The 26,453-nt window shown below is 38.5% G+C and overlaps 1 protein-coding gene across 25 annotated transcripts in view; it reads right to left on the bottom strand.

Moving 5' to 3' along the window:
- The window catches only part of TENM3 (teneurin transmembrane protein 3), a 413,751-nt gene that overhangs the window by 29,102 nt on the left and 358,196 nt on the right, over positions 1-26,453 (bottom strand). For 21 of the 25 annotated variants that reach the window (XM_062625044.1, XM_062625130.1, XM_062625530.1 and 18 more), the window contains 9 exons: positions 25,425-25,544; positions 24,763-25,024; positions 17,994-18,261; positions 17,269-17,412; positions 13,915-14,164; positions 13,497-13,517; positions 8,049-8,281; positions 7,350-7,504; positions 5,636-6,510 (listed from right to left, as the gene is read on the bottom strand). In XM_062625044.1, coding sequence (XP_062481028.1) covers positions 5,636-6,510; positions 7,350-7,504; positions 8,049-8,281; positions 13,497-13,517; positions 13,915-14,164; positions 17,269-17,412; positions 17,994-18,261; positions 24,763-25,024; positions 25,425-25,544 — 2,328 coding nt within the window. The remainder of the gene's footprint in view (positions 1-5,635; positions 6,511-7,349; positions 7,505-8,048; positions 8,282-13,496; positions 13,518-13,914; positions 14,165-17,268; positions 17,413-17,993; positions 18,262-24,762; positions 25,025-25,424; positions 25,545-26,453) is intronic. The other 4 variants (XM_062625214.1, XM_062626964.1, XM_062626043.1 and 1 more) reach the window with 1 other exon arrangement.

The raw sequence follows: 26,453 nt of genomic DNA, 5'->3' as shown, positions 1-26,453 counted from the left end.
AAACCACCTTTAAGGACTGTGTAGCAGTCAGTAGACCACCTGAGTGCCAAGTGCACCAGTGTGCGCACAGACTGCAACCTGAGCAGCACAGCCCAACCTCGGCAGGTGCTGCCCAGGCAACTAAGGCTGTCTCCTTGCCCTGGGGGAATCCTCCCTCGCAGAGCTGCCTCTGCCAGCTCCTCAAGCAACCTGAGCAGCTCAAAGCAGCCAGAGGCTGGCAGGGCAGCAGGCCAAGGATTCAACCTAAGGACTTCCCCGTAAAATCCTGGCTGAAATTACACACAATAGTTGTGGAGCAAGCTGAATGAGCGCAGCATGATTGTTTCAGCCCCACAAGCGCATGCCCAGCTTCCAACAGCTCCCAGGGCATGACACGGGAGAGTGAGATGACTCAGAAGAACAGGGCTGAACAAGATGCCTGGGACCTTCTCAGAGGTCTGCCCTATGCTTTTGATCAGATTAAGTAATAGCAGCTTTTTCTCTGGGATAGTTTGTCCTCTTGAGCATTGTCAAACTTTCAATTGTGAGATTTTTACCCATTTTCAGCTGAATTTAAAGCCTGTCTGTCAACTGCTGGCATGCCAGGGCTTTGACAGAGACCTAGGGTTGGAGGCATGGGTGGGTCTGACCTCCTACAAGATTGATCAATTGCAAAGGGGCACTTGAAGGCTTTTTAGGAGTTCATGTCTGATACTTCAAAAGCTTAGGTCCAGAGAAAATGCCCCTTCTGTGCACCTGGCTTAGCTCTCTGTACGTGAAAGCAGAATGGAAACTGCTGCACAGAAATAATGTCATATAGGCTAGCTTGGAAGTGTCACTTCCGAAATGCTAATATGCATATAATTAGTCCAACTTTTAAGATTTATCTGTTTAAATGTTCATATTATGCATACATAATATGCAGTTATAGTTAATAGTTTCCAGCTCAGATATCTCACAATTTTATAACAATAGAATTTGATTAGGTTGATTACTCTTATACCTTGTTTCATATTATAATTTCATTATAAAACCTAATCTGGAGGACTTTTAGCTTCGTTTGGCTCCATTGGTTTTTTAATATGCTTGTATTTGCAATCCTTTTTGTGAATGCTCTGTTAATCTTTTTTATTCAGCAAGTTTTTAGACCTTCGATAACAGCTAGCAGTTACTATGAATTTAGTAACAGTACTTTGCAAAAGTACGCATTTGTGAAATACAAAGTGTCAATTCTGATCAGCAGACTATAGCCCTTGCCAAGATAGGAATTTAGAAATCTATTTTTCCATAAAGATATTAAAAAAAATCAAAGTCTGTAAACAAATACAGAAAAGAGACGGTATTGATATCATCAGGAATTCAAGTTAGTACTCACCATTTTTGCTGTAAAATCCACAGAGTATAAAACCCCTATTTCCTGTATGTCAGTCCTTCCCTCCTTCGGGCAAAGTGGAGACTAAAGCAAGTAAACTCTAGATTAATTGGCATCCAGACTAAATAAAATAAAAAAGAAAACTTCTTTTGGATCTGATATTTGTGTGATTTAGTCTGTGGAAAAAAGCCATGAAAAGAAGCAAGTCCAAATGCTTTAATGTGTGCCAGAGCAGTAATTGCCAATTTTGGGGTTGCAGTGTTTTGTCAAAGATATCCTCTTTTCACTGAGAAGTTGTTCTAAAAAAAGGGAAAAAAACCCACCAGTTTTCATGAATCTGCTCTGAAATCGCTGAGAACTCAACTGAAATGATGTAAGTTCTTTGGAACCACGCTCCGGTTACACAAACAGATTTGCACAAGAGAACAGTTAACGAAGCTATTACTAAATTGGCTCCAAAGACTGATCTTTTTATTACTATAAACCGCAATACTTTTATTCCAATGTTAAAACTTCTGCCATTTAAACAGATGTGTGACAACCAAAGGGTGAAACAACCCAGCCATACTCAGAGTTAGTTGAAAATGACATTTCTAGTCCATGGGACAGTGTAGCAGTTGAAAAGTTTTGACTCTGAGTGAGAAGGATGTCTAAATTCACCATGGAATACCAATTCTATCCCTTTCCCAGAATATTCTGAAAATCTGAATAATACAATAGAATAAATAAAATACATAAACAAACTCTGATATCAAAAGAAAATGCACCCAGCAATGAAACTGAAATACTTTGCTATTACTAAAATAGACCGAGAAAGTCAGAATGATTTCTTCTCTTAATTTCTTATTCCTTGCCTGACGTTCAAGGGCGACCTTTCTTTTTTAATAGGACTTCACTGTTTTCCCCAGGAAACTCTTCAGCTGAAATGTTTTTAGCCCATACTACCTACAAATATCAATATGAAAGAGCTGGGAGAGAGAAACACACACATACACCATGTCACCCCCACACAAAGCCCTTGTATGATACACATGGTTTCCATCTAGTTAGGCGATAGTAGCAGAAGCCTCTGGAAACCCGGCCTTGTCAGATTTCATGTTACAAATCATCAGTGCTGAAAAGCAAAGTCACAATAATGTTTGGTGATCCTAGAATAAACCCCAGCAAAACAGTCGTGACTATATCTGCTTTTTCTTCAAAAGGGAAATAGACACAAATTTGGTGCATGGGGATTTTATGTTGAAAAGAAGTTAAGTGGCTGTGATGCCCGATGGATGTTTTTAAGAATGCTATTTTGGCAAGAAAATAACACGGTGTTTTTGTTTGTTTGTTTGTTTGTTTTTTTGTTTGTTTTTTTTTACTTATTCCCTGTAGCTTTACATAATCAGCACAATCTTTTATTTTTGGTATTAACTTGTACAGAACATCACAGAAAACATGACTGGAAGGGACCTTCAGAGGTCATGTGGTCCAACCCCTACCCCAAGGCAGGATCTGCTCTTCCTGTGCTGCTCCTGAAAGATGTCTAATCTGTTCTAAAGACAGCCTGTGAAGGGCAAGGGGTCACTATCCTTGTCTGTCTGCTCCAGGGCTCCAAAATCTTCACCGTGAAGTTTTTCCAAATGTCTAATCTGAATCTTCCTTGTTGCAATTAAACAGATTACTGCTTCACCATGGCTACGGGGAGGAGATTAGTATCTTTGCTTCCACAACAGCCTCATACACTTGCAAATTTGGGGATAGTGAAATTGCCTAGCTTTCTCCGTAATTATTTCAGCTTGGGAATTCTAACGAGACATTGTTTGGAGGTAATTGTTTAGCAAATGCATAAACAGCATCTTAGAAATAATACTAATACTTACTGCAGGGAATAGCCTGTCCTTTGGGCTCTCCGTAAACCAGCTGGACATAACCTACCTCAGACCAGAAAGTCTGCATGAAAGCAGATCAGGTGTGAAAGATGGCTATTCACAGACTCAGTAAATAACTATGTGCTTCATGACACACAGTACCGTGAATTCTCCCTATGATGAAAAATATAGACCTATCAAGCCCTGAACAGTGAATATAATATCCACTTTTTTGTGATCACGCAGATGCCATTAAGACACATTCAAGAGCCATCAGCTACTTCTGCAGTATACCGCAGTAGGCTACACAAAAACTACAGGCAACATGGGGAGAAATTACTGCCCTGATTAAAACTCTAGGTCCTCAATTAGCCAGTATGAATTCCAGCATGATTTAAGTGCCTGCTGTACCAAGCAGATGCCTTAATTTCAGTAAGGGACTTCACTATCCCCTGAATTGACTGCGTTACCCAATTCGCCTGCTGGAAACAAGTGGTTGTGTGTGTCACAGTTAAACACTGAATTCACTCTCTGTGGAAATGGATGCCTATTCCCACCCTATTCATAGCTGTGCTTTGGTCTCTCAGCACACAGAACAGGACTAACTCATGAGAACACGTGAGCCCTCTCCTCCACTATTTCTCATTCCTCTGTGTATCCTTGCTGTGCTTCTGTGTCCTCTTGGCAGGACCTAAAAAGATACGCAGCGGATGCACCAATGCACAATTAAATATTACAGATGTGCGCTAATGCTTTGGGAACATGCCCGCTACCAAAGCCCTGCCAATTTACACATTATTGTAAGAATACCTTAGAACTGGCAGCAGCACCACTCATTCCACCTGCTGTCTTTGTTAGGCATCAGCATTCCTAGCCCTGTCTCCACTTCAGGACATAACATGCAGCGAAGCAGCACCTGCTGCTCTCGTGTCTCTGATGGGTGTATGTAAAGGCTGAAGAGTAGGTACAGGTGCTCAGAGTCCTCCTGCACACTGCCTCAGCCAAATGTACACTGACAGAATTATGAAGTTATCTCAGAACACAGATGTTTGGCTTTGCTGCCACTGCCTGACATTGGCACTTTATTTTCTTTATCATGTGTGTTGAATTGAAAGCATTTTTTTTAGGCCCTGACCTTGGCAGCAGCTGCTACTGCATTTCATCATAAAGATAGGAGAAAAGGGGGAAAAAAAAGAAAAAGAAAAGGGACTTAGTGGATTTTCATGATGCCCTCTGTAATCCTCAATACTTCAGGTGAGGCCCTCTAACACTTTTACTTTTCAAACTAACTCTACATCTTCCACTCCTTCATGGACATATTTTTTACCCAACTTTAGCATGCCTTTCATGTGATTTAAAAATACACACATTTTTCCAGTTGACAGACATGACTGAAAAATATCTGTGTTAATTCTGCATTGACCTTTTTTGAAATAAGTTGTTTGTGTTTTGAGCTACATTTTGTCACATTTGTTTGGCGCATCAGTTTGTAGTTCAGCTCACTTGGGGATGAAGTTGCCTATAAAGCCTGTACATGAACTCGCAGGTTCTACTAGTTTATCTATAAATTGTCATGACCTTCCTAGTCAATATAACTGAGGATTCTGTAAAATCTTTTGCTAAATCTGGCAGTTATGAACAGGCATTGATGATTTAATGACTGTAACACAGGGTGAAGCAATTCACTGAAAAGGTTTTTTCTGGGGATGGTAAAATTACAAGTCCTACTGTTCCACTAATACATCCCGCTATTGTGTTCCACACCTGTACACCACACGTTGCTGGTGGTCTCTGTGTTTTCACTTTATTCCTACAGGAATGACACTTTGCTCCCCAAGGCGCACATTTCTGTTCTCAGTTTCCCCTGCAGCCGGTCCACCTGTGTGAAAGCCTGCTGTGTCATCCAGGAGATCCTTTGGCTTATTTGCCACTCAGTGAAACGCAACGTTTTACAATTTCAGAAACCCCTCTCACCCAGCCTTTTGGTTTCAGTAAAAGGCCACGCAGACACGCTCTTACTTATTAAAAAAGAAAGCAAAAAAATACAGAGCAGTGAAGACAAATTTCTTGTCAGTATCTGCTGCAGAACAATGTCAATCCAATGAGCAAATGGGATGAAAATCTAGTTTTGATGCAAATCTACAAAATCATTGCTGTCTGAGCTACAGCCTTCTTGACAAGAGTGAAATCCTGTCTCACTATTATTTCAATATGCAAAACTGAACTTCAAAATAAGGAATTTAGAATTACCCATGCTCAATGTTTAGAAGAAATCAGACAGGAAGACAGCATGGGAAACAGAAAGCATCCTTCTGTACTTTTTGTTATAAAGGGATACCTTTACAGTTACTTCATCAGCCCCCAGATATATTTCAGGTGCTATTGTGTAACTCAATAAAACTGTAAGGCATCTGACTTTATTTTATGTACTTACTCAAAAAAAGTGGTCCATCCAGTCTCATCACTTTTAGTTGCCAGAAGTCCACTGTTGCCATGGTAGGTAAATAAGACAAGCTCCTGACCTTGTGCAGTCATGCTTTTCAAACATCCGTTAGTGCCTATCGTCAACCAGATGACTTGGTTATCAGGAGAGACGACTCTTACTGGCATCCGGTTGGGATCCCGTCTGATACGAAGAGTATTCCCATTGCTATCTGTCACTGCAGTAATATCATTGTCATTACTGTAGCTAAAATTGTACAGGTAGTCTCCGGTGACTAAACTCACAGTATACTGGTGAGTCCCATTGATATCAAAGATATAAAGCTCTTGGTCAGTTGGAGAAGCAACTTCATAAAAGTTCACTGAATTCAATGAGGGTTTGTTCTTTGACACAGCCCGTATCCTAATATTTCCAAGATCAGCAATATAAAGGGTGCCATCTGGAGACACAGCTAAGGAGGAAGGGGCATTAAGTTTGGCATCTTTAGCATAGCCATCTCCATTTTGGTAACAGTCACAGTTGACATCGTTTTTGCAGTCACACTCTGAGGGTATTCCAGCAACTAATGAGATCTCTCCATCAGTTGTGACCTGTCTTATCCTATTAATCTTCTTTTCATCAGTTTCTGTAATGTAAAGTACCCCACTGTAGGACACTGCAATGGCGGTTGCTGACTCCAGCGTGGTCTGTACAGCATGCTTTCCCACCGTGTACTCCACTCCAGGAACTTGGCAATGCATCGGCCTCCCTGCAGCAATGCGAACCTGACGGTTTTCAGTGATCTGCAACACCACATTATTATCCAAAACATAGATGGAGTTATCCATTGGGTTGATAGCTAAATCTGTAGGCCACTCCAGACGAACCTTAACAAACAGAAGTGTTTTGTTAAAGAGTTGACCAGTGCAGATTAAATGAATGAATGCACCTTTAGTTTTAGACACTGCTGGGAGGATATTTTTCATCTCACGACAAAAGGACTTATATGAAAATACATGCAGCAAACGGAAGCTTTTCAGGGAGGCAAGGGAAACTTTATTGAAAACAAAAAGCCAGTTGCTTTGGAACTATCTCTTACAGGTTGAATTTCCCCTCCAATAAATGTTATACATTTCTGCATCACAAATGCAGATATATACATTTGTGATATCAAAATCTAAATGCATACTTCAAGGACAGTACTCATCTTTAATTCCTGTAATAGCAAAAATAACTTACTACCTTTCAGATTACAAAACATCATAGTATACTCCATTTTTAAACACACCACTAGTAATGTCCTTTCTTAACTACACAAGGTTCTTGAGACAAATAAAAAAATTTCTTTTTTTTGTATATATCCTCTCATTCACTCTGGTAGGCTACGGATGTTAGTGATTCTGAAACCATCAACATGCCAAGATAGTTCTAACAGATCTGCCATTCTCCCAGTATTTACTACCAGACTTAACGTTTCCTGCTGATAGTTATGCTGTTCTAAACTGAAGTGAACTTTATGGGCAGAAAAATTGAATACAGGAGCATTTATAGCTAAGAGGATGCACTGCGATTCATGCCCTTGGAAGAGGTTTCTTTCTCCTCAAATTCTGTGTTAAATACCCATTACACGCTCCACCCACCCAGCTCTATTTTAAGGGGCAAGAAAGCTGCATTTGCATTTCTAGCGCCAGCTCAGCTTTCCAAATTAGCAGCAGCTAAAAAGTACCTGGCTGATGTGCATGCTGGTATCACAGGTCAAAGGTCGTGCTGAGGTCAGGTCATTGGAGCCAAGCAGAGTGGATATTATTCCATTCTGATCCACTTTTCTGATCATGGTCCCATCAACAAAGTAGATTAACCCATTCTTGTCGATTGCTATTCCTTTAGTGAAGAGAAGAAAAATCAGGTGTTTTTTTTTTTTGCACTATCAGTGAGTATGCATCTCTCACTAAGGGTGTAAGTGATATGTATCTAGTGGAAATTAAGGGTAGAAAGTATGGGTTTAGGCAGTAGGTAGTAAAACAGCTTGAAAATATATTTTGCATAATAAACCAACATTCAGTATGAAATCTACTACTGTTTATGGTATTTGTTTATGATATGGCCTAGCTTTTAAGTTAACCTGAAAGAGGGGATAAGTGGGACCAGAAGCAAAACTGATTTTAAATCTTCACTGCTGCCTGCCAAACACATAATCTAAATGAGCATTTAAAAATGCTCAATAACCACGCAAGCCAAATACTTCCTAAAAATCAACCCAGGTCCCCTGTTGATCTCTTCCTTAGTGGTCTTTCCAGTTGGAAAAAATGACTCAAAACCACATTTCTGACCCGACTACTGGGTTCAGTGATTAAGCATGGTCATATTCCCTGCTCTGAATCCCGTATTAGTTTGAAAGTTACGGAGGGGGGATAGCTTTTTTTACCTTTAGGGCTCATGAGAGTTGCCTCCACTGCCTTGCCTCCATCACCACACCTTGCCTCATCAAACGGTAGGCACTGCTCCCCTGTTCCTCCTATTACCTCAGCATTTTTGGTCAGGTCTTTCGCACCCGTGAGCGACTTGGGTCGATAAATCCTGCGTGTGTTTGTGTCGGAAACGTACAAATCTCCTGTCACGGGGTCAGTTGCGAGGTAGTATCTGTGAGCAGGGTTGTTGCTGTAAAATGGAATTAAACATTGCGTATGCTGTGATTAACTGCAACTAACACTTGATCAAGAAGAAAAGGCTTCAGTTCTTACACAGTGATAATACATAAATAGTTAAAACCAGCGGTGATTCTCTAAGCATAGGTAGCATGAGGTCATGGCCCCAAAACCTTTTCTGGGTCATGTTTCTTGCCTGTGGCACAAGCAGTCCAGTCTAGACTTCTGTCCTTTGGGACAGAAGATCCATGGTGTCCATGGTGCTCACAGGCCTGTTCCTTGCTCTGTAATTAGTGACAGCTCCTTTCTCATAATAAGCCAAATGAAAATACTGGAGTCTAAAAACTCCAAGGCTTTCTGGGAACCTTGATCCAGTTCCAAACTTTGCAGCAGGACCCCAACCCTTGCTTGTGCTTTGTTGCTGTTATCATCTTATCTGTTTTATTATAATTTATGTAAGGCTGCTGGGGTGCATGGTTTATATAATTCATAAACAGATAAGGCAGAGTTCGTATTATTAGTTCACAGGCAAGAGATAAGACATCCTTCATAAATATTTGTTTAATACACTGCTTTCAAAGACGTGATATGCATGATTTAATGCATTAGGAAATGTCATCTTTTACACCAGAGCACCAAGCGGAGCTTTCCCATTCTTCTTAACTCAGAGCCGTATTTCAAATAACTGTACATGTTGGCACAGAACCTCTAACTATGCCAACACAGCCTTTATTACAGTGAAAATATATATTGCTAACCATTTTCCCAGAAATGTACATTTTGCCTCTCTACTGGCACATAATTGAGAATTACTGCCTTTTCTCCCCTGCTGGTGTGAAAACCAGCCCTGGAGATTACCTTTTGGGTTGATATATTATGATGTAGAAACTTAACCCGCTGCAATTGGGATTCCTGACCTAATTTATGGCATGAAGAGCTGAAATAAGGTCATGTAAATACAGGAGGTAATTTCAGATGCTCTCCTAATGGATTGAAGCAGAGTGTCAGAACAGGCAGTCCCACTTCTGATGTTTGCAAAAGCACTGCTTACACAGATCTACCAGCCTTGGTGATAGCCAAACATCTGTTCGCAGAATGCTATGCTTCACGTTTTGTAAATACATAACTGTGCTAATGTAACACATTTTTATGTACTGCCACTTGGAGAAAGCTACGAGACCAACAGGAACAACTTGTGAACAAATTATGGCTTTTAGCAGGGACAGACTTTTATAGCTATCCAATTACAAGAACACAGAAAACAATGTGTTGCATAAATAGGATTTTCTTTGTTTTTAAGACTTTTAACATGTTGGCTCAGAATGAAGAAACCAAGTGAAGCAGACTAATGAAATCAAATACAGAGTGATTAGCACCTCTTAAAAAGCTCTGCTATAGAGCTGAGTGGTGTACAGCATCTCTGAAAGCAATCAAATGCAGGCTCACTTTCAATTTCTGTCTGTTAGAAATCTGTTATTGCCAATGTGCTAAATAGTTGAAAGGTATTTTCAAAACCTTAATTTACGCAGAGATCATTTAATACGCTCACTATGTAGTGTACAAATTATTTATACCTCTACAGACTGCAAATTAAATTACACCCATTTACATGATTACGTTGGTCTTTAAGAAACTTTGCAGACACTTCAAATATAAACACGTTACAAAATGTGAAATGTGCAATTAAATTTTATTCCATTGTAATTTAAAATAAAGTCCTTTCTTATACTACTGAAATCTAAATTAAGGTACCTCCCTTCAACTCATCTAACACTGCCTCAGTCATATTTTTCAGTTGCTGGAATAAAGAATCATCAAATTAATAACTGAATAATTTGTGTCTAACACAATCATTTCTTTCCAGAAGGAATTTTAAAAGCTGTTTTCCTCATAAATATGAGAATATTTCTACATTCTAATGAATTCCAACAAAAATTACAAAGCATTTCTTATTGGGGATGAGTTCTCATAGGTAGCAGTGTATCTTCATCAAAAGAAAAAATACAGATGATCATTTGAGGATATTTTCTTATTTTACTAACTCCTCACCCACAATGTGTGTGAGTGCATCAGGTATTATTGGATCAATATAAACTCTCCAACTTGCCATATGTAGATATCTAATGGCTCTTTGCTGAGTTAATACAACAGGCTTAACTTCAGAGTTTCTTTTCAAGTGAAGGTTAAAAAGCTCAGGCAGCTTCAGCTGATAGACACACCCTCCCTCCCCCCCTAAATTCACAGAAGCAAGGCATGATTTGAGGAACTGAATAACTGTCCAGGGAAAACCATGTTTGTTTTCCATCCAGAAAACATCCATGTGCACTATGCAGATCTCAAAAATAGTACAGGGAGAAGCAGCCAGCGGCTGCAAAGCTGCACAAAGTTTATTCTATTTCATTGTAGCTTGAAATGATGTTAAGCTCTTGCCTTCTACCAGTAACAACAAATGCAAAGAAATAAAATCCACAGTCAGTGACTTCAGGACTCATTCAGTAGCACCTAATCGCTGTCAGTGGCTCTGCAAAACAGGCAGTTACACACCAACATGGGCTCCTGTGAAGACAAATGACTATAAATTAACTTGTTCAGCCTACGCCAAATAAATGCTTGGAATTTAAAGTGCACACACACACATGCACAAAGCTGCAATGATCTATTTCCCATTGCTTTGATCTTGCTTATGCCCACCTTTTAATTCTTCAGCTCTCAGATCACCTGCACTAATGTTTTAAAACTATCTTCCTACTTCAGTCTTTCTCTGATTCACTCTTGTGCCTTCTAAACCATACACCCTCAAAGCTGGTTTTATGTTTTATTAAACATTTTTTCTGGCTCTGTACTGAGTTGGGATACCGCCATAGCCTACAAATGACCTCTCTGTCTTCAAAGTCCTTCTAAAAATTACTCCTTCCATGAATGCCTATCAGCATTAATCACCCACAGGCAGCAGTGTGTATAAAGACATCAGTTCAGCTTTGAGATTGAAAAAATGGTAGGTCACTGGTATGTGAAAGGATAAATTTGATCTGCGTTGTCTCTTTAATTGAGAGTACAGGCTCCTTGACGTGGGAGGCACATCACTCACTCTGCTGAAGCACTGTGTTTAGGAAAGGAAAGTTGAATGCTTGAATAGATAATAGATCTGAACTTGTATTTAGCCCCGTTCATTAGTTTTACTTGGGGAATACATATTTTAGTGCATTTTCTTTGGTTTGATACCTAGCAATTATATACTGCAAACTGGTCTGTTGGGGGCTGTTTTCCAAAGTGCAGTTTAAATAGAACTCTTCTCAGCAGTTTGAAGGGCTTGCCAGTGAAATGGGACAGTTTGCCCTCTCGCCTACAGGCCAGACAGAAATGCTTCTCACTGCAGCATTTCATAAGGCTCTGCATGACTTTATGCAGGCCACAGAAGCTATTTGGTCTCACACTGTGTCCTTAAACTGGGGAGCCCATGGTAACACGATTTAGTGGATCCTAAAAGTTTATGCATGTTAAATAAAAATCAGCTAAATTAACAGACTAAAAAGCTGCCAGGGGATATTAGGCATAAAAATGCCAGTCTTGGTTTAGGAAGCCCCTGAACAGCAAACCTCTGAGGCTGAGTGGAAAATGTTGTATGATAGGAGAGAAAACAAACTCGTAAACCATATCAGGCTGCACTGTGGGCTCCATACCTCTTGCCCACTGCCTACACAACCACTCCTGCAGAACTGGTTCTCTCTCTGTGGTCCTTCTATGTCTCCTGCCTCAGGAGGTACCCCCACTTCACAGCTGCTCTATGGGATCAATGCTGTTACACTAATTTGTGCAGTATGATTTCAATTTGGCTACCTGAAGCTTCTTTGTAGTCATGAATAAAGGAGAAAAGCATCAATGTTCTCCCTCACCAACTTTTCTTACATGCAGGGATCTAGTTTCTGGAACACCACAGTTGAGCCTGTAACCACAGTTCTGCTCGAAGCAGAAGAAGGCATTGTTACTAAGTCACAGCAAAACAAACCTCACTACCCATCCGTTCCTTAATCCTGTTTGTCCATTCCAAATTCCTACTTATTCTGTATTCCACACATTTGCCAAGACAATGTCTTAACCAGCTGCAATCACAGTTTTGTGATACCACAAGGGTTATAATTCTTTTAAAACTAGTGGAAAAAAATGTAAATTAAATGTAATAGAGAAAACTGAAAACCACCAAACAGAAGGGACTGTGTCTGAGTCACACCTAGAAAATAACAAAACCAGCCAGACTGTGAATCAACTCCCAATTCTGATCATGAGCACATGATGCAAACACCTTATTTACTCACAGTTTTTTTGCCTAACACATCTGAAACATACTTTTTAAAACATAAAATCCTTCCTCACAAAGAAGTATGTCCAAAGCAAACTGAATTTAAAAAAAAAAAGGACAACTGAGATATGACGCTCTGGGATTTGTTTAAAAACAAGGAAGGAAAATGACTGGCAGCAAAAAAGGCGAGAAAGGGGGCTGCAAAGCCCTATATTTAACAGTTCTGCCACAAAGTCTTGGAAGGTTTCATGTATCCAACCATATTTTAGCACAACTTGTTTCTGTCTCCTTATCAGCACCGGCTGCTGTGGCAAAGCGATTCTAAAGATGGATGAATGTTGTCCTACAGTCTTTCTGATTACTCTTGTTTTTATGACTAGTCTTATGGATCTTGGTGTACTTTAAAGTCTTAACTCCTGCAGTTGTGTTAGGGGACAATTTCAGCTTTCGTTATTAAGAGATGTTCACCTTTAAAGAAACAAGTCTGTTAAATGTGAGCCTGAAAAGACTCAACATCCAAAGGCTAATAAAATGACTTCACTTGATACTTTCATAATTTTTATTACGTAAAAGCAATTCTCATCGTATTTGGGGTATCTGATTAAGGAGTTTTGATAGGATCAGCAAAAGTGTTGCCAGCAAGGAACAGAGTGAGCAGAAATGAGGGGACAGCAAAGGAGGGCATACACAAGCATAAAAAGAAGCCTGACTGTGGACAGAGAGTGATGAGAAAAGAGGAACCTGTATCTGAAAGGATGATACAGCCTGACAGCTGACATAACTAAAACATATGAACGCATTATTTTTGAAAAATACTCCTCTTTTCTAGTAATACATCTCAGAAATGACTTCTCCATTATAAGCATTCATTTCTTAAAAAAGAAAAGAAGAACAGTTAGAAAAATATAAATCTTCTTTAAGGAATGCTTACCTATGTCTAAAATCTTTATTTCTTGGAGGGAGCAAGTGAAAAAGAACAGAAAAACATTATTAGAAAAACATTCATAAAGGATGTTAAAAGATGAAAAGAAGGCAACATTTACATCTGTCATTAGTGAAGGGTGAATCATCATCTTTTGTCCACTCCTGTCGACTACGTAGGTTAACTCTTCAAATCCACAGAGTAATTACTTGGGTAGATTACACTCTGACAGTTTAGATAAGCACAGTTAACTTTTTCCACTTCGGTTTTAAACACTTTTTCAAATGTTTTGAAATCTTCCTCAACTTCTTTAGTTCCCCAAAACATTTGGAAACTCTGACTTCCACCACATCAGAAATCCATTCAGCACTTCAGTTTGCAACAGCAATTCACAACTCCAAAAGTCTGAGATGAGGAAAATACACACCTTAGTTCCAGAACACTAGTTACATTTCCAGATGGGAATATCCGCCGAACATAGTTGAAATCCCCCACGTAAAGACTGCCATCTATCCCACAAGCTAAGGCAACTGGAGCCAGCAATTTATTACCATCAGCTTGACCATTACAACTTGGACAGGAGATGCTGCGACGTCTTCCATTGCCCATAATGCTACTAACAATTGGGGGTTGCTGAGATATAAACTGATTTTCACCATTTCCTTTGTAGAGGATTCCTGGCATGTAACATAAAAAACACAAACCAAGAAATAGTTCATAAAAACTTCAAATGTATGCACATGAAGTAATGCATACACACCCTAAGTATTTAGTTGACTAAAAATTTAATGGACTTTTAATTGTTTCACCACCGTGTTTTTCTCACTACAAATAACAGAACTTTATTAAAATATTCATAGCTAAATTTAAGTCACAGACACACGAAACACAAAATTATCTTGCCGACAAAATGTAGCAGAAATACCAGCATTAAAAACCCCAACAGGTCTTCAGTTGTTCTTGTTTTTAAATGCTAATAGTTTTAATAGTTGTAATTCAGACAAAACACTGTCATGTTGAAGGAAATGCAAGGTGCAATGAATGAAATCAAGGTCTGTGTTCCTAAATCTTTACGGTTTCTAAATTCCCCAGAAGTGACTGGAATTCTAAATGTGCTTGTGTTATAAAAAATAAAAAAATATATTTGCAAATTGTATTCCTAAAGTCCTACCATAACTAATTATTAATGTGATGTCAGATGTAATCTGAAGTGGATTACTGCTGCAAATTGTAAACATTAATTAAAGAGCTACTTCAGAAAGTTGGAGATTGCCTCAATCAAAAGACTCTTTACTCAGCTCACCACAAAAATGTACCTGTGGCAACAAAGTCTGCTTCAATACCATGTCTGCAGTTATAGGCGGTTATTAAAAATGTCAAAGCAACAAAAAAAAATGTGGTGCCAGGCCAAGCTGCCTCTTAAACTTAATTCTGCTTTGAGGCATGAAAGGAACAATAATTTCGTGAAGACAAAGCAATGTGCCAGCAGTATTTTTCTTCTTTATAGCTTCCATAGGAAATAAGAGAAGAAAAATGTATGCTTTCTGTTAAATCTTCAGTCTTAGGGAAAAAAGGTGAGTTAAAATGATGCTGGGATTATGTCTCTCAATGAATCCACTGAAGAGTACTCTACAAATGGTCAGCGATTATGATTATACTTGGAAGTCACATATATCTTCCTGTGGTATAATCCATGTAAACCGCATGTCACTTTGTACTTTGGAGTGATATCCGTTTTATTGATTGTGTGCCCAGAGTTTCAAAGGCAGTTCGGGGCTGAGGGATACATTTCTCTTTCTTTTGAAATGCTTAGAAAAAATTTAAGATGTATTCCTTTTTCTCTTCTCACTCCCAAAATGCACTCTTTATACTGAAGGATATGGGAAAAAAGACTGTATTTTCCTCTTTAAATGTGTAGGTGTCTTCACTACTTTTTAATGTTACAAAATTGAGGAGATTATAAATGTAAAACCAATATACATGATAAAATCGTGAAGAATGAAAATGCTTTACAGAAACCTAAGGACAAATAATCTAAATAAGTAATCTAAATCAAGAGGGAGAACGTATTTTTCATGAATAGTTAAAGCCAGAATGCATTAACGGTATACAAAATCCCCTCTCCTATGATGACATCATTTATGACAATCACGGCACCATAATTTTGCCTGAAACAGCTGAGTTCTATAATTTTCATCAGAGGAATTCTACAAGTCAGCACAGTACACTACTGCACTTGATTTATTCTGTCATTACCTTGAAAAATTGGTCCTTCACATTTCTCCTCTATTATCACAGGCTAAAAGATGTACATTAGACTATTTACTGCAGTAGTTCAGGATGTTCACACAAACACTCTGCACTCTCTTCTGAATAAATTTCTCCAGCTCATCCACCTTGTCATTACAACTCTCCACTTTATTTATTCAATTAGACACGTCACTTTGAAAAGTCACTGCTTGTCAAATGGACTCTTGAACATAATTTAAGGCCACCATTAATTTACCTTGTGAACAGAATCAATCTTATATATATACTTATAATTATAGCTCTTTACATTTTTAGATGGATTAGGTTACAATAATTTGCACAGGGTTTTCCTGACATTTTAGATTAGGCACAATGACACCTTTTCCCTTGATTTGGTTACCTTGTTTTTCTACCAGTCAGAAGCAATGCTTTAGGTGGTGATTAGCATAGCACGCAAAATAAGCTCATATACTAGTCCTCCAAGGGACACAAGGTACTGGAGAAGTGATGTTCTTCCCACTGAATTACTTCTGGGCTTCTCCTTTGTGTGAAAATCCAGTATGAGCAGCTCCCACCTTGAGCCATGTGACTCTTTATTTGACCTTTCTTACATGCTTCCAGCAAAATTTTTCCAAATTTCTTCCCATTCAGTGCTGAGCTGGGGTGTCCTTAGCACGGCACCCTCAAGCCAGTTGCTGAGAACCATGCTGGACAAATTTACCTTGGTGCTAAGGCACAGTTGTTGTAAACGTGCATTGTTCCTTCCTTCTTTTCACTGAATTAAGGAAGACTCACTCACTAGCAACTGGACTCCAACCTGAAACAAGGGGCACAACCGCCTTTGACGACTCATGACAGAATCAAGACAGTCACCTGCTGTGTGCTGAGCCAACTGCGGCACCCCAGGGAGGATTCACCTCAGGAAAGGATTTAAACAGGAGGAGAGTGTAAATGAGTGCTCATCCTCCAGAAGAGATGGTACCCATATGCTAACTGCTCCCAAGAGCAGCTGTGCTGGGGCTGGGAATACCATGACATGAAGAGGAACGCCTCCTGTACAAATGAGGGATTTAGTATTCAAGGGAAGAGCTCTCATTTTGGCAGGAATGTCTCTTATTTGCTGGTTAATTTTCACTGATTGTGAAAACTGGAAGTGAAAACATTGTTCAAGATATGGTTAACATACAAACAGTTAATGGCAGTAACAATGCTGACATGTGCAATTGCTTTAGAAATAGTGTCTCCTTAGCATCACTGAATTTTTAAAAACAGTTCTAACATTTTTGGTTTGAGCTTTTTTGTAAGTGTATCTAACACAGGATGACACTGTTTGATGGTTTATTAATGTGTATGTATTTACAGGATAAAGAAACATAACATTCACTGTAAAGCTCAAAGTATTTACCATATGCAAAACATTCCATAATTTCCTGTTTTAAAATAACAAAGCAAACATTTGAAAAGTTCTAAGACATCAAAGGTACAAGGCATTTGAGTACTAAAGCTATCAAGAAGAAAATTAACTCCTTACCATTCTGAACATCCAAAACATGATGCTTGTCCAACGTCCAGCCACCCATGTTCGAGGCATCCAGCTCATAACCCTGCAAAATGGCAGTCCGCTTTTCCCAGAGAGTTAGATCCAAGCAAGACTCATATTCATATCCTACAGACACTGAAATAACAGTAAATTTCCTCATTAAGTATAGGATCTCATTCAGAAGAGCTTAAAGAATGTAATTTCCTTAAACTACATACGTTCTTCTGTTCTCCCAGGCTACCTGAAAATCCCTATGGCTTCCTTAGATGTAAGAAAATACTAAACAGATTCCAAAATCCTTTAAAAATCAATCTTGGGTTATTAAAATAATTTCAGCTATTATAAGTGGATTGGGATGGGTACAGAGCAAAGTAATTTTGTGAAAGTCATTTGTGAAGTATGCCACAATGTTACTCTGCTCTAAAGTACAAGAAGCGTGCAGACTAAATACCATACTGTATTATGAGGCTGAAGATTACTTCATGAGGGAGAATTAGAAGTGAAAAATGACTGTGGTTTCTTTTTCCTTTTAAAGGAAATTATTTCTTATAATTCAAACTTTAGATTAGCATTTTTAATATATTTTAATATCTATTGTTATTTCTAATTTTATGTTGCTAAACATTTTTTACTTAATGGACACAAGTAATTTGAGATGTACTTCCCTATTTTCAGGACAATAGTAAAAATGCAAAAAACCTCCATAACACACATACCAACAGCTTCAGATAATCCATAGACTCTCTGGTTGTATGCATCGGTTTTATCCCATATGAAAGTGTAAGCCAGATTTGGGGATGCAGGGAACCACTTTTGGAAAAGTCTTCCCACCACTGCCACCATAAGATGAACCTTCATTAAATTAAATGGTATAACAGATTGGGTCATGGTAATCTTCAGAACAGATTTATATCCTGCAGCCCTGGAGCTTAAGTATGATAACTTCAAATCGGTTCCTGGTATTGCTGTTTCTTCATGAAGCACCTATGCATTGGTAGGAAAAAAAATACAGTATTTGAATGATTTGGAAATTAAACAGAGCAATGCAGCTATTGTGAAAGGAGGCCTGACACAATGTCACATGACAATCCATTACGAAGTATCATCTAAATCCAGGCTTTATTTATTAATGTAAAAAATACCCAATTGCTCTTTCCAAAAGAGGCAAAAAAAGGGTAATTTTTCATCTAAATGAAAATAGCCCCTTCTTATGCTGCCACCCATGTCCCAACTATGGATATGTACTAAAGGCCGCAGAGCCTCTAAGCACTGCAAAGCTTCAGATTTGGGTTGGGATGTCTTAATTGCTCCTTTAGGAGCAGGAAGGACTTTAAGGTGGTTTATTATTTGCATTACCTGTGGATTGTAAATACTTTGGACTAGAGCATTCTTCCATTTATTTTGAAGACAGATAAGTAGGATGCCTCAGGGAAAGCTTTTCCATATTTCCTGATCAATATTCACTACTCAGACATCAGCTCACCACTTTCTCATTTCAAAGAGGTGCAATGATTCAATTTGATTTTTAAAAGGTTCTTCCCCTCCTCTACCTTGTCTCTTCCTCCGAGCTGAGGAGCTTTTGTGGGTGATGGATGGACGTGAAAGGTTTCTGTGTAAAGTGGATGAAGACAGCCTATACTGTCCTATACCTCAGTCCAGATATAAACACTGACAGCCAGCACTTCAGGTGAACAGCTACCAAGTATCCCAGCTTAGTGAAATAGAAAAAAAAACCCCAAAAAAACCCCTATCCAGACACATCTATAACAGTAATGTTTCTCTGATGGGAAGAGAGGGCAAAGGATGCTGAAGCACAAGCCCAGAGCCTTGGTGGTGTCAAAGGAGCACTCCTGGGGAAGTAAATTTGGAAAGCTTTATTTTACTTTCCTGTCTCCTAGTCCTAAACCCTGAAGACCAGATACTAATTAATATTAATGGAAAGCAGACTTCAGGGAGAGCACTGTCACAAATACTAGGCTTGAGATGTCAGTGGGATCAAAAGCTGGCTATAAACAAGCACTAAGCTCTCTATGGTAGAGAAATCCTTGGGCACTGCTTTTAAACAATTCCTGCTTGTGTTGAATAAGGTCAAATAATGTGGTTTATGCTCCTGAGGAGGGCAACAGGTGCTTCAACATCCTCTACATTAGCAATTTTGCTGGTTTATAAAGAACAATTTATATGGTATTAATTGTATCCATCTCCTTCCCAATAATAGTAACAAAAAATCAGAAATAGTATGCTGACTCATTATCTGGCATGAATGGTTATTTACATCTGATATATGTAGCCGTAAAACTTCTCCAGTGAGACTATAACAGAGCTGTAGGAAGTAAAGGAGGAATTGGAAGATATTGGAAGAATGAAATTCATATTTATAAACCCTTAATTCTTAATCTTCAAATGTTTCTTTTTTTCTCCACCAAGAACCATCACTGAGAAGAAATGACAAGCAGTACCATCACTTGCAAGGAGGTGAGAGTGGCATCGTTTCTGTTTGCAAATCTAGTCTGCTGTCTCTCAGCCTGATATATGCATAGCATCTAAGCCAGAGTACAAGCAAATCTTCTCTACACAAACAGCCTCCTCTTCTCTAGAGAGAGAGTGATTGTGAACATATTCCATTTCTAAGACTTTGAAGGAAAAATACAAACCACCCAGGAACAAGAGACAAATTCCTCCTCAAGACATCAGCAGGACTCTGATATACTGCACAATAAAACTAGTCTAACAGATGGAGGTCTCCGTAAGCAAGAGGAGAAAAAGAAATAATACACCTGGTAATAGGACACAATTTAATAGACTTCACTGGTCTCCTGTTACGGCCATTGCTTCTTTTACAACTTCAACTGTGGAAGAGCAGTGTTAAACACTTAGGTGGTCTTCCAGTACTCTTGGCTGAGATAACAGACAATAAAGAGGACACCTTGAAGTTTCAATTTCCAAGAAATTCCACTGTGTATTTGGATTACTATCAAATTAGAAACTAGGACACTCATGCAGTTCTCAGCGAGGTTTAAAACAAAACCCAAACCCCAATGATTAGTTTCTGCAGAAGCCTCAAGTATCTGCTCGAGATCTGTCTTATAACTTCCTTTTTTCCATAAAATATCCCCCATATTAACTTATTTTCTTGAGAACTTTAGAAATGTAGAGGTAAGGTTGGGCAATTCAATCTCTCTCCCAGAATCAAGCATTACAAAGAGAACTGAACAGCTTAATGTTCATCCGAAAAGTTAAATCGTCAGGCACAGCAGCGAGCATCCTATGGGAGCCATGACAACACATCAATTGTAAAGCAATCAGAAAAGTCCCTGGAAAGAAAAGTCACACCAGGAATCACCCAGACATCCAAGCTGTCTGTACTTTAGCTTTCCCAGATAGAGTATCAAACTACCTTCAGAAAGGCTGATACCCTAGGGGTATCATGGTACCCAAAGAGTTACAGCCCAGCCACCAAATTCTAATGGTTGACATTTTATTTATGGATGATCGAGCTTCTTGGGAGGACAGCCATGAAATATCTAACCCATGGGACTGAGATAAGGGTCACCTCAGTTTTCAGAAAGACAAGAGTTTATTGTCCTGACAGTTCAGCTGGTGTCTGAGTCACGTAAATTGTGCAGGGCTCTTCATCTCTCCTGGCCAGCAGGACTAAAGCTGTTCAGGCTCTGGAATGCTTTCCTGCTCCAAAATATAATATGATTCAAGTGACAAACTCTGATGGTATTGAGAACCCTGATTAAGTAATTTAATTCACTTAGGGAGAAAAATGCCTGCTGTACTGCTGTGATTTTTCTTGGCAAAATGAGCAACTTCAATAGAGGATTTGAGAACAAATTTCACAAATGAGTGTAAACTTCAGTCCTAATGTCAGAAAAAAGTTCTTTGCAGAGAAGTAACAGCTGAGCTGTTGCATTAAAATATAACATCATCTTGGTTTGAGAGAGGTAAAGATGGCATTTTTAGATACAGCTATAGCTTGGCAACTACTGCTATTACACAAAGGTTGAGACCAAGGAGTACTAAAATTACAGTTCTTAAAGTAGAAGATGAAACTGCTCATTTCAAGATGGAAAAATCTTTTCTTTTTAAAAAAAGAGTTCCCCTAGAATTGAGATTCTTAAATGAACTTGATTCTTAATGATTCTTAAATAACCTTGAGTTAACAATGTAAAGCAAGGAGACATTAAAAGGGAAAAATATTTTTTTCCCTATGCTAAAAACATTGCTGAGATACCACAGAGAAAAGGAATAGGAAGAAGACAAGCACATATAGGAAGCTAAAAATGAGTTCATAAAAGAATAAATCAAGAAGTGTATATAATGTTTCAAACAGAAAGCAAGACAAAAGAAAGTGTGCTGGAAAACAAAGGAAGCATAAATTTGGCTCTAAAAGTAATCTCCATTTTTTTCTCAGTACAAACCTGAAGTTCTGGAGATTTTAGCTAAGTGAAACTACGATGCAGCATACATGTAATACTGGAACATCTAGGCATCCTATTACACTTCATGCTTAAATGATAACAGAGGTAATTTATTTGCTGAAAAGTTGGCCACCCTGAAGTTACAGTCAATTTATTAAGTCACTGAGGGCCATGTTTTATTCTGAATTCTTCTGATTAAATGATTCTTGCCTCCTGCTGTATAGTATTGCCAGTAGTGAGAGAGTCAGGGGATGAGAACCTCAAACACATAATAGGAAGGAAAACTTTTCAGTTTTCATTCTCCCACACACTTGAGGTGATGGAAACAAGCTGCTCAGGACCTGCAGAAGGTGTCTTGCAAGTGCACGTAACAGTGGATAACAGAAGTTCAGGAGAATGAAAGCCTCAAAACCTGCTCATTGTGACTCACATGTGGGTTTCTGCCAGACCACACTGCAATATGTGGCATCTATTATATTAGGAAAAAGACAGCAACAATATTACCTAACACATATAACCAGCTCCAGCTTAACCTGATCTCCCTCATTGGCATGCAGTTTACTGTCTTGTTCCACACTGGTTCATCTCGGCTAGTTAGGTCTAGGCAGAGCATGCTAACCTGCAATTAAAAGTAGATAAAGTAATGCCTAAGTAGTCCAAATTTAGTTTATATGCTATTTATTATCATCCATCTTGAGTAATGATTGGTTGGGTCTGTAGTCACCCTTTACCCACTACATTTGTTCTTTCCCCTTGCTTGCCTTCTTTTTTCATCTTCTTTTGTGCTGCTCCTTTGGTATAGACTTAATTCCCACTCTGATCAATTTGGGATTCATAAGCCACTAAGTATACTCTTTTGGAAACATTATCTTCAGGGGATGATGAGGCACTTCAAGGGATGATGGTTACAGCAGCACATCATTTTCTCCTGTAGTACGTGACAGTGAGTGCTGTCACACCACACAAACAGGGTGAGTAGGGCTGACTGAAGGAACACGGGAAACGTTTTTTTTCTCTGTGCCTTCATGCAGTCTCCTACATTTTAAACAAGCATTGTCCCTTCTTTATGAAAACATCTATAGCAGTTCCTCAGGAGCTGCTTGAATGGAGTCTAGCTCTGTCCATCTTTTATCAGGGTAGTGTTTTTTTTTTGGAGACACTGTTGTGCATTATGCGTTTCTGAGAGGAACATAACCCTAAAAGGGTACCCTAAAGGCACGGCTGTGCAGCTCCCACTTACTGAAGCAGGGGACTGTGTGTGTGATGAGCAAAAAATATAGAAGGAAATACTCCTTGATGATTTACTTTTTTACACAGTACTGGAACCAGATTTTTGCATACATAACGACAGTCCTATTTTTACCTCATCATAAATGACACTTCGACAGCAACTGCCTAGAATCCAGTGAGAACACCATCTTTCCTTCCAGCTGGTTTTCTATGGAAATCAAGTTGACCCAGCAGTCCTGCCTGTCAGACCTCCCACCTCACCACTTCTGAACCTGATAGCCATTTCAACCACATTAGAAATAACAGTAGAAAGCCTTACAGATAATTCAGTTTCTTAAGGGTTTGTAAAAAAAAAAAGGGCTTAGGAAGAGAAGAAGTAGGCAAGTTGGTTCTCCCATGATTAAAAAAAAGACTGAATGCAGTCCACAGGGGAAAGACTAGATGTGGCAGATAGCTGGAATTATAGCAATGGGGGGGAATTAGTAGAAATCCAGACTTCATTAGTCCTGCTGCTCATGAAATGACTTGTTTACGTAGACCTTACAAGTGTTTTTTTGAAAATATTTATTTTCTGACATTCTTCTATTACTAGTTTTTTCTTGATTTATACACCATCTCAGCCATTTTCCATCACTTCAAGAACTGAACCTATCATCTGTTGCAGAAACAAGTAAATCAGAGCTGTTTTTCAATGGACTGTTTTTTTTGCAAGTACTTTCTTTTAATTGACTTGCAACTATCAAAGGCACAGAAATGATAGCAAGGATAAAAGCAACAATTTTCTATCACAGTCTAGATTTGTCTGAGCATTCAGTTGTAATTTTTTTACATCTTTACTTTAAACCTGTTCCTACCATGAATTGCTTAATGATTTTGAGAGCTTTAAGAGCTCTGCAGGAAAACATTTGAATACACTCTCTATGTTCCCCTTGAAGAGGCAAGCACATTTCTTGGTGAATAGGAAAAAGAGTGCCCTATGTAATTATGACACTGTGAAGGTAGGGAAGAGTAAAAAAAAGAGAAAGGAGAGAGAATGAATGGAGAGGGAAAGGCAGAATGAAAGAGGGAGGCAGAAAGAGTGCTGCTTCACTAAGAAAATCAGTAGCTTATAATTATTTTAAATCAGAAATCAATGAGATAAATATTTCTTGTTGAAATGCAACTCTGCTTTATAAGCTGAGGAAGACAGCATTAGTGATTAGCTTTGAGATGGAGGAATTTAATACACCTGTGTTGGCGTAAAAACATTCCAGCCACAGCTTTTTCCATTAAAAGCAACATTTTGATGTTAAGTCTTACTTTTGATATTCCAAGCTCTGAAGAAGTCGATTAGCACACATGCCCATTGGTTTATAAGCCTGCCCTCAGTGTTATAGAAAGTTCTCTTGGTTTATAAAAATCTGAATGTCATGCTATTTATTAGGACTAAACAGATAAATAGAACTGTTTGGGTCTTTCAGACATAGTGGAAAAATACCCTTCATTTTAACTTTCTGAGGTGCACTTCTAAGAAGAAGGCAGTTAAGAAAAGGCGGATGTACTAAAGTGTGTCCATTTTGATGGGCCAGTGCCTGGTTGCTGAAGACATTCTTTAAATTAAATGATGGAAACATGCAAACAAAGACAAAACCAGATGCTGGTGTACATTAGGCTTTCTTACCTCATTTTTTTTAAAATCATCCCACAAAATAAATAAATTGAAAACAATCACGTTGCAAATTCTTAGCACTTACCATTATTCATTTTAAACAGTAGTTTTCACTCTTTTTGTTATGGTTGCTTAATACTAGCCTGTGACAAGATGCTATTTATTTGAAGCACACTTTACCTGTGTCTCTGGGATGACAGGACTATCTTCAGGAGAAATTCTAAAGAAGGTGGATAAAGGTGATGACACGATAACAGGGTTTGGCCTTACAAATCCACTCAGATCACAACTAGGAATGTCGTTCTCTTCCTTCTTCATAACCAAGGTATCCATGACATAAAAGACATTCCAGGGAATCCATACTGTGTGATACTGTGTCAGGAATGGTGATCGCTCGAACACCAGTGTCAGAGAGGCACCACCATTCGCTACCAAGTCAAACCTAGGGAAAAAAACCCAACAGGGCTAGCTAGTCAGCAAATTCCCAAAGCCATCCACAGGCACGATTTTACAGATTGATTCTTCATTCCAATGCACTGCTCTGAAGGCAGAATGGCTCTACTGGGAACAATGGAAAAATCAATTAAATTATATTACGTAATACTGCATTAAAGGAATGGAGAGTTTGGGATGCTGCATTTAAATTAAGCAAGCCATTCTATTTCTAAAGTATATAATCAGCATGTTTTACATTTGAAGAATGTAAAAAGTACAACTTTAGCTAATCACTTTGTTCATTACTTTTGTTTCCATGATTTTATTATCATCTTATTTTTACAAGCAATTCTTCAGTAACGCTTTCACTGTCTTTATGACTTAGAAGTGCTTCAAAGGGAACTTACATTCCATCTTGGCGAGTTATTGTATATCCATAGTCTGGGTAGTGTAGAAATGAGACATTGACTCCAATAAGTGGTGTTCCATCAGCAGTTAATACTTGGCCCCTTATGACGGATGCAAGACTGTGAAAAAGATGCAGGATCAAATTACAAATTAGCTTTTATCATTTTCTTTTGAATGAGTAAGAGCTAGCAAAGTGAACCCACCCCTCCCATGGTATCTATTACCATTAAAAGAACATTCCTGAGACTCTAACCCTTTTACGAGTCCACATAATTTGCGCTGTATAAACAAATGCCTCAAAATCTACAGATAATAACTGAGTCTCAATACTGTTGATTTTCGTTCGGTTCATTTTGTCTGTACTGAATTCCTAAAACCAGAAATTCACTGAAGAATTTTAAGAACTTATAAGCTCTAGATGTTCCCACTGTAAGTCATAACTCTGGCAGACTCTTAAAGAACAACGTACTTTTCAATTAGTATCAAAGCAATCTGTAAAACTGCAGGGACTATGAAGTACAAAATTTAAAAGAGCAATAAGGAACACTGGTGCAACAACTTTCAATCAACTGCTGTGCCCAAACACATTAATGCTGTTAAATTACTGCAAACGCTGTAGTTCTAGTGTAAATCATCTTCCTTCACTCAGTGAGATCCCAGACACCTGCTTCCTGTTACTGGTTTATTTTCAGGTCATTACTGCTTCGTAGAGCACCAGTCAAATAGTTTATGCAATTATACTGTCATGCACTTAACAGTTCTATTACATTAATTCATAATTTATATTATTTAGTGAGCTCAGTTTAAAAAGTGCAGCTTTGCTTTTCCTTCTGAAGTGTTTTCATTGCTTTGATATATTTCCAACTGTGCTAGCCCAAATCAACTGGTTAAATAAAGATTTATTTAATCATTAATGAAGTGCCCTGATAGAATACAGGTAGTAAGCACGGCAAAAAGCTTCTGTAACCTACTAGCTTTGGCAATTTGAATTTTGCAGGAAATGAGATAAAATAAGCAAGAAATATATT

Source organism: Pezoporus occidentalis, unplaced genomic scaffold, assembly GCF_034315485.1.
Source record: "Pezoporus occidentalis ecotype Australia unplaced genomic scaffold, CSIRO_AGI_Poc_V1 ctg1, whole genome shotgun sequence".
NCBI lineage: Eukaryota > Metazoa > Chordata > Aves > Psittaciformes > Psittacidae > Pezoporus > Pezoporus occidentalis.
The sequence above is the reverse complement of the archived record's forward strand: the minus strand, read 5'-3'. Positions and strand labels throughout refer to the sequence as shown.